General features: G+C 34.0%; 1 protein-coding gene across 2 annotated transcripts; it reads left to right on the forward strand.

The window, feature by feature from the left end:
- Positions 1-7748: 7748 nt before the first annotated feature.
- On the forward strand, positions 7749-9146 carry LOC110420751 (cyclin-dependent kinase inhibitor 7-like). 2 transcript variants are annotated; one of them, XM_021434123.2, is made up of 4 exons: positions 7749-8158; positions 8375-8427; positions 8572-8742; positions 8898-9146. In XM_021434123.2, the coding sequence occupies exons 1-4, from the start codon at positions 7820-7822 to the stop codon at positions 8965-8967; spliced, it is 633 nt and encodes a 210-aa protein (XP_021289798.1). In that variant the 5' UTR covers positions 7749-7819; the 3' UTR covers positions 8968-9146. The 2 variants fall into 2 exon arrangements, with proteins under 2 accessions (XP_021289798.1, XP_021289807.1); XM_021434132.1 differs by having other exon boundaries at positions 8575-8742.
- The last annotated feature ends 6 nt before the right edge of the window (positions 9147-9152 follow it).

Raw genomic sequence — 9152 nt, forward strand, 5'->3', positions numbered from 1 at the left:
GTCGCATTGTTCTCACTAGACAAGTACCGGCCAGGAAAAAGGATAAGGAAGACAGAAACCGGACAGCATCTTAAAACAAAACCCATAAATCCGAGTGTCAGTATGGGGTATGAACAGTTGGTTTTTCAGGCCCCAAATGCTACCTAATGAAGTTCCAGCGGAGGCTATAATTGAAATCAGAATAGTATTCATCTGATCGTAGATTTCGCAATTCACTGTATAAATATAAAATATTAACAGTTAACTAATTGTATGAATAAATATGAATATAATATAATTAATTATATTAAAATCTTAAACATAACATGTCGAGTTAAATTTTATACGACATGATGTGATTAGTATAATTAAAATTTATACGATTTATGACATGTTTACCCGACTTATATGATTAAAACTATTTAATTAAAATATATATGAGTCAAATATGATTATGTTATTCAAATTTATAACCAAAAATTATAAATATCATAATATTTATCAAGTATAATAAAATTTAATATCAATAAATCTTAATCATCATAAAAATATTTGTACGTATAAGAATAAATAAATAGTTACTAAACATGTCTACACAACACGCGAATATGATTAAATAAATAAATAATAAATACATCATATATTATACAAGTACATAATAACATGATTAACTAATCGTGTCTTAGACTCTATTTATTCGTATCTTAAACGTGTTGATACGAATAATACATTATATATAATTAGCTTAAATCTAAACCTATTTAAACTTGTATCGTTTTTGTATTGTATTACCATGTCATATAAAAAATTATAAAATCTATCTTACTGATAGGGGATAACAGTCTGTATTTAATGAATAACTTCTTTAGCCTCTAAGACGCAACATATTCTCATCCTCTTCTCTCTACCAGTTAGGGCTTTGTGGGGATGGGCAATCCACCTTATAAAGTTTCAAAAGCTATTCAATTTATTCTACTTGTCCTACAAGAATTTTTGGTTATGTAGTTGGAAGGAATAAAAGTTGAATTTTAATGTTCTACTTTGCATTTTTTATAGTTGTACAACTAAGTCTTACTCACTCAAACTTGACTCATGAATATTTCTAAATTTTAAGTTTTATCTTGATAATTACAAAAACTTGTTTAGGGTAGAATTCGAAGGTCTTCTCAAAACTCAAAACACTTTAAAAGGACATTTTTTATCTCTTTAGTTTCAAAATTATGTTTTAAGTCCTTGTTAACACCATTAGTCGAACAATTAAAAAAATATATACGCAACACTAGATAACTATTTTAAAATACAAATGTCCTCTTAAAAAAATATATACTCATGTTTCCTTTCAAAATTTAATAAAATTCAATATTTGACAAAAGAAGAAAACAACTTAAAACTTAATAAAATTATAAAACGAGATTTGTGAATACGGTAGTTTGTCTCATTTTAATAAAATTCAATATTTGATAGAGAAAAAAAAATTTAAAACTTTTGATATATAATAATCAAGTCAAAAATCTTTCTATGTCACCCTAAACCCCAGCCAAATAACAAATTTTGAGTAAAAATTTTTCAATAAAATTAATAATCACAAATAAGAAATTAATCTCTTAACCCGACACTATTAAATTTGAAACATTCATCATTAAACACAAAATTTATATTTTAATACATTCTTTTCAATGAAAAAAATTCTCAAACTGTTGTAAAAATAAAAAATTTGATGATAATAGACAAGAAGTTTATGATTTTCATGGCAGATATGCTTCAAATTTTCAAACCTTCAAATCAAAATTTTTTAAGTTATTTTTTTCCTAATTAAGGTTTTTGAGGGAATATGAGCAATTTTTTTTTAAAAAAAAAAGAATATAATTCAATTAAAAAATAATATAAAAAGTATTTATATGTTAAAGATTATGTAATATTGGATCTAATTTTTTTTAGCTGTTGACTAATGGTGTTAACAGTTAAGAGATCAAAAACATTATTTTGAAACAAGAGAAACCAAAATGTTATGTTGAAGTGTTTTGAAAGACTTTTTTGAATCTTACTCAATTTGTTTATGTATATAGATTTGTACCCATTAGAGAAATAAGTACTAATAATAATTAGTTTAAGCTGATTTATATATAAACCTGTCATCGTTAAGTGTCAATATCTTAATTAATAAAAAGTCGAATAAAAAATTTTAATTTTGTGTAAATGATGATGTGATATGTAGTATATGGACATTATTGTGCTATCAATGATCAAATCAAGTCACGAGACATGCTAACAATAGGAAGATATATATGCATCATAACTTCAAATTACAAGAGCCATTTTAACACTGAAATCTTGTTTGTCATCTGATGTAGAGGAGCAAAATTTGCAACCATGGTGTCAACAAATATGGCAACACAGTACTTTTCATAGAATTCAAATCTTGTCATGCAGTGGCAAGAGGCACCATGATGACGAGGACGAAGGACGACGACGACGATAATAATGATGATGATGATGATACAAAGGGAGAAGTGATCACAAGCCAAGAAGTAAGGATAAAAACAATAAAGAGCAAAGGAAAAGCAAACCTAGCCTTTTTAATGTAGTGCTATTAGATAAAGGTGAATAGGTCAAAACAAAAACTAGTTGAAGCAATTTATTTATTCTGAGAAGGAACTTTAATGAGTGGACAGTAAGATGTACAGTGCATTTATGTGACATTGTTTACAAGGTTAATCAAAGTGAAAAAATTATTCTTACCCTTTTGCCTTCCAAGTTATTCCAACTACATTCGATTACAGATGTTACTAGGTCCAGTTTAGTCCTGTTGAGATGGGAATAAAACAAGAGAGCAGCTGGGCATGGATCTCACATCACCTACCGCCCGACACCCAACCTTTCCAGAGACTTTTTGTTTTTTGTTTTTTTTTTTCATTCATTTTCTTCTTCAAAAAGTACATTCAAACTCAACACTTTGAAGGGTGAAAGAGTTGATGTTAGCCATAAAGATAGACTTTTTTTAGGTCTTTTTTAACGTTTGGTTTTGGACTATATTAGGAGTTGGTTCTGAAACTGAGTACTTTTGGGTAACACATGGGCCACTTGGCCGCTTGCTTCTGTTTATTGGAATTATTGGGCAGTACTATACCAGGTTTCAAATCCTGTTCTCTGGATTTCAGATTGTTTTCCCTCCTAACAAAAATAAAATTTACAGGTTTTACATTTTTCGATTTACATTGGCCCGTTAGATATATATATGTATAGTATAAGAATGCCTTTCATAGAAACAACAAAAGAATTGTATGGTCTGTACCCCTTTTCTTTCTGAAAAGCACAGAAAGGAGATGTTAAACCTAGCTAGTTTCGAAAACCTGCATTCTGAAAACAAAAATTGCCTGTTCTTTTAGGATAGAAGGAAATGACATCATATGGCAACTTTTTCATTAGATGTTGCTCACATATATGTACGCCTAAACTGCTGGACAATTTATCGTTTCAGGCATGTGCATATGGCTGATGATTAAGCTTCTGATGTGATTAGAAATTGTACTTTTCACCCAACTTACAATACATGAAAATATACCAGAGCCCCCCTGTTTTCCCTAGCAAAATTTCCTCCTTTCTGGATTTCAGTAAAATGTCGGTGAGTAGATACGTATGCTTATGAACACCTAGCTTGAGTTAGCTGCTTGATGCAGTTAGACCATAAATGTATCAATAAGAAACTCTGCAGAGAAACACGTGCTGGGCTTCAAAGTTGGAATTCAAAACCTTACCAGATTACCAGTACAGTGACAGTTTCTCTGCGTAAACTACGAGGTTGGGACCAGTACTGCTGATTATTCCCAAATCCTCCAGAATGGTTAAAACATTTGACGTGATTCAGTATTGACATACATCTGTGATAATCTTTTAAAAACCTACCCATATCTGTAAAGTGTCAGCCATCTCTCTGCTTCCCTGGTGTGAATTGCCTGTTTATCTTTGGTGCATACGCTTTGGATGTTCAATGCGCATGCATCAAGATTTTTATCTACTCCGAAACTTCCCAACTTATCTACCTCTGACACTGCTATAGAAGTCTAGGTGTGTGTCCAAACGGGAAAGTAACCAGAAGGCACCCCTTTTATCTCATGCTTGAGAGTAAATCAGATTCTTCAGCTGTCAACGAAAAAGATTGATGCTCACTGTATGCCTTGCCCCTGCAGGTGGCCTGGACGACCTGGCTTACGGATAATCACAACTATGCACGCAGGCTCAGAATTTGGAAGATGAAAAAAAATTGTAAATCCGGGGGTACACAGCTAGCTGACTAGCTACACTAAATCCTAACTCTGTCAACTTTGTTGAATCAACTGAGAATCGTAATCAGAACATGTCCTCGAATTCTCCCCCACCTCATCTCTTAATGTGGCCAGGGCTGCTGTCAAAAGCTCCAGCCTTTCTAAATTTCCCCGCCAGTGTGCAATTTCCACCCCTAAGCCATCTGCAATAGTAGGACACAAATACGTAATTTACTTGCATGATTTAGGGGTTGTCATACATCTGTCAAGTTGTAATGCATCAGAACCGAAGGAAGTAATTAATGAAAAGAATTACTTCGATGTCTAGATTGCTCCAAGTAATCCATCGCAACAAGCAAACGGCTGTTTAGATATCAAACTTTGAACGTGTGTGTATTCGTAAAGTAAGGTGCAATGCCAGAGAATACGATAGAGGGCTAAAGAGATTCTGTTTAATTTTCTTTAATTACAAAGACTGGGCTTAAACATTAATAGTAAAAAATGTGTTGTCACCCTGACTAGTAAATGTGAAGGATGCCCAAAAAATCATTCAACTGTATAATGGGATTAGTTGCTTTTATTAACTTCATCATTAAACTGCTTGTTAGGCATCACTTTATCACTAGATAATTTTGCATTGGAGATGATCTCGTAGCCATCGCCATTCCACGGACAAGTCATAAAAAGTGCACCCAGGATCGTCCTTTTTTTCTTGGTTTTTGATGTATTATTATGTATACGTATACGTATACATACATATTGATCTAAATTCAAATATTTTAAACCCAGCCAAAAGAAGGTAAATACATCAGGTGTTAAATCTTTTAAATAGTTATAGGATTGAAGTAATGGGTGGAAGGTTGTTATCCCAAACGATACTGTTAACCAGTGCCAAACTGAAGCAATTGTGGTCGTTAATTTTTTTCCTTTCCTAGTCATAGCCATTGACTTGCCACCACCCACCGGCCTACATTTCCAACATTAAAATTGAAAGTAATTGTAGAGCTAATTTCTCCTTGAGGCTTGGGAGAGACCCGAGGGATCATATTCATTCTCTCTCAGGTCTCTCAACAGTCCATGTACTGAACTCATTTATCACGTCGCTTTGGGATGAAGACGACAAAAAAAGAAAAGGGTGGATGGAAAGAAAAAATATGTACGTTAGCCGCAAAGGTTTCCCTTCGAAAAAGGCTTTGCAGGGCCATCAACTTTTGGACATACTAACTAGACATAGAGATATGCTTTCGAAATTGAGAGCACCTTATTTCGTCTTTGAGGACTCTCTCAATGTCTTATCTGGTCCTCTTCACCGCCCCTAGTCCTGGAGCTAAAAACACATACGGATATGGTAATTCAAATGGGGTTCTTCCTTTTGTCAATCTGTTCCTTCTGCACTGCCAGCTCAACTCATGAAGTAATTAATCATAATATGAGATTCAATGTGAACATAAAGTGTTTATCTATCTCGTTTTTTCATATATTATAATAGTTCATAGATACAAGGTACACCAGAAAAGTTTCGAATGAACAAAAGGCTCTCATTTTTCCATTACCAAGGTGCTAATAAACGCAATGCATGCATGTCTATTCCATGGTTATGATTCTGCCATGCATAAATAAATCAAAACTAATTAATCTCTACCTCTAATTTCCTCGATACTTCACATGCAATTTTCACTTTCTTCCTTTCTGATAGCACAGCAATGCAATATATGAGAATATATACTTTGTACCTGCTCAGCAGATACCAAAACTTTTACCAATATCTTGCATGAATAGATCAGATAAGTAGCTATATAGGCATGATGCATCTAATCTAGTATCTAGAGAGAAAGCTATAACTACGAGTGAAGATAATAATCACGATCCACATCTCCTACAACAAAATGGCATGCAGCTGCTAAGCTAAGTTTCTGATGCCTTGAAACTTGGTTGTATAGCCAATCCCATAGCATCTTCAGAAAAAACCCAGGCCTAGTTTGATTGATGATTAAAATTTGAATCGGATGTAATTAGTAACCAGGGCCCCATTCCTATGGTCCTAACTCCACCTTCACTTTTTAAGGGCCAACCATACTCTTGGCTGCTTTGTATAAAAACCCCCCACCTGCTTCTCTTCCACTGTATGGATTACAACATTTCCATATGCATTTATTCCTATATTAATCAGCGTAACGACTCTAATAACAAAGCCAAATGTTTACGCTACCAAAATTCTCACTTGATTACAATTCAAGTATGGTGTTCGTATAATGGACACAGTTATTAAATTTACAGTTATTGTATGTCAAAATTTCAATTTCAATCATATATTAACTCTGTTTCCCTGCATATGGAAGCAAACTTAACTGAAGATGGCAACGTTTGCAAAGAGGAATATCTTCACTTCTTCCCCCCCCCAAATCCCAGCATTTTTTTTTTTGCTTTATTATGTACTTTTCTCTTTATACACAACACATAATTGATTCCATCAGATCGGTTTGTTGCATGGCATTGAGATGTTTTACTTTTCTTCTCATCCTTTTTTCTTATATTTTCAATTTAGATTTTAGGCACATTTAATTAGTTTCAAATATTCTATTGCTAGTTTGACGAAAAATATTAACTCTTAAAACGAGAATAAATATGTACTTATTATTGAATTGGATACATGATCATGTAGTCATAATATATTTTTATAATAAACAAGATTACTTTTAACATTCATTATTTATTAGAAATTTAATTATTTCGTAAATTAAAATGTTCAAACTGTATACGATTTGTGAACAATATTTTCATTCAACATTTACTTTTCAGATGTTAGTCAATATAAAGTTTAGTACTACAAAAAGTAAGCTATAATTGAAAAAGGACACCGAAGTAAAATTAAAAATATTTATCAGAGGGACAGAAATACCTTTCTTTTTTACTATGCTCCATTAACTAATTCGCGTTTCACACGGCACTGGCTTGGCCATTTATACACTCATCAATAATCATCTATACCTATGCCCCTTATCTAGGCTCTAGGCTTTGGCTGTCCTCCCCTACACACCAATCAAATATATATATATATGTATATAACAATTACCATTTCTTTTTTTAATTACGTTACAGATATATTAAGTTCTTTGGATTAAATTAATGACATTAATTAAGATTAAAATACTATATAGCATTAATGTGTCATTAGTTAAGCCAATTATGGTAATTGGCTTTCCTACGTGTAGATGGGTTAATTAATTGGTATTCAAAAACTTAAAGGCCAATTTTAAGGGAGATGACATGGCAAAGGATTCGATTTTTTCTACGTCAAAGTAAAAGCGTGAGAGATGGTCACCGTGTCATACATGTCCCCGATCACGGTGTCACGAATAACGGAGATAGGACCACGTATGATACACACACGGTAACAAAAGAGAGAAGAGGAAATATTACAACATCAAAATAAAATCTGCACCGTTGAACAGATCAACGGCCGCGGATGCAGCATCTCTTCAGTCGATCGCCTTTTTAACACGCTCTCCTCCGCCTAAAGCCCGAAAAGGAAACAGAGGTCTTTTCCTCTCTTTTAACTACAACCAAAAGAGAAAAGAATGGGTGATCGTATGAGGAGCTGTAAACGAAGTGCCGAAACAGCAGAGATGGAAGCCTCGAGCACAAGCTTCTCATTATCAAAGAGAAGAAAAACCGTTGATTCTCGAGAATTGCAGGAATTCGAGTTAACTTCACCGGATATTGAGCTCGAAAACCCTCACTTCCTTTCAAATTCGCAGGACAAGCCTATTACCGTTGCCACCTCCTCGAATTCCGGTGGAGTACTCGCTGGCGACATGTGTTCAAGCCTCTGCTCCGGCGAGTCATCGGCTTCTCGTTGTTCTAGCAATGAGTCTTGTGATATCGTCAACGATAGCTTTAGATTCGTAGATCTAGAGGTGAATTTCGAATTTCCGTTTCGTTTTTTCTTTTGCTTTTTTTTTGTTTTACCGTTTGGGTGCTGAGAAAAAAAGAACGAAGGAAATGAACAAAGTGAAAGCCTCTCTATTCGTCGAAAGATTGCCGTTTTGCATGAGCTTTAATTGATCGTTTTTAGTATATGTTAGATATATTAATTAGTTACCTAATCATAGTTCGTGAATGTGCTTTTGCAGGCCAAGAGTTTCGAAACTGAAATCTCAACGTGCATCAATATCAACAAGTTCAGGTTAATTGTCACTAATTCGTTCATTAATTACTACTATCTTTCTATTTATTTTCATTTATATCCTTCAAATTTTCAAAAAAACCGAATCGTTTCCCATAACTCTCCCGTTTTTATGATCTCCATTTTTACTCTTTTATTTTTCAGTAGAGAAACAACTCCATTAAGCGAGCTCTGCGGAGACTCAGACGAAATGGAATCGCCTGAGAAAAAACCGCCACCGTCACCGTCGAAGCCGCCGAAGAAGCCGTCCCAAGAGGAGATCGACGAGTTCTTTTCCTTCGCTGAAAAGTACGAGCAAAAACGATTTGCAGAGAAGTAAGTGTTCTTTCTTTCCATTTTTTGGTGGCATAGGATAAGGAGTGTCACCACAAATGCTTAATGGCGCATTTTAGCATTCGTAGGATCAGGAATCCGAATCTGTCAATCTCTAACTAACTAACAAACTTTTTATTTTTGCGCGATTTTTGCAGGTACAATTATGATATTGTCAAGGATGTTCCTCTCGACGGTCGATACCAATGGGTTCGGTTAATGCCTTGAAGACAGAGAGACAAAGAAAGAAAATGAAAGAGAGAGAGAGGGGGTAGAATAACACGAGGTAGCACGGAGATTGCATTTGACAAAGAAGGAAGGGGTGGCCGGTAGTTTGTTATTTGTACAGTTCTTTTGCCATTATCTAATGTAAGAAAAAGCAAGCAGGCTCAACCGCTTTTTTTTTTTTTTTT

The sequence above is a fragment of the Theobroma umbraticum genome, unplaced genomic scaffold (assembly GCF_002168275.2).
Source record: "Theobroma umbraticum cultivar Fairchild unplaced genomic scaffold, ASM216827v3 scaffold_30.0, whole genome shotgun sequence".
Classification (NCBI taxonomy): domain Eukaryota; kingdom Viridiplantae; phylum Streptophyta; class Magnoliopsida; order Malvales; family Malvaceae; genus Theobroma; species Theobroma umbraticum.

Coding starts and splice junctions, on each gene's coding strand:
- LOC110420751 (XM_021434123.2), top strand. CDS start 7,820: ATGGGTGATCGTATGAGGAGCTGTAAACGAAGTGCCGAAACAGCAGAG. Junction 8,159..8,374: donor TTAGATTCGTAGATCTAGAG/GTGAATTTCGAA, acceptor GTGCTTTTGCAG/GCCAAGAGTTTCGAAACTGA. Junction 8,428..8,571: donor ATCAATATCAACAAGTTCAG/GTTAATTGTCAC, acceptor TTTATTTTTCAG/TAGAGAAACAACTCCATTAA.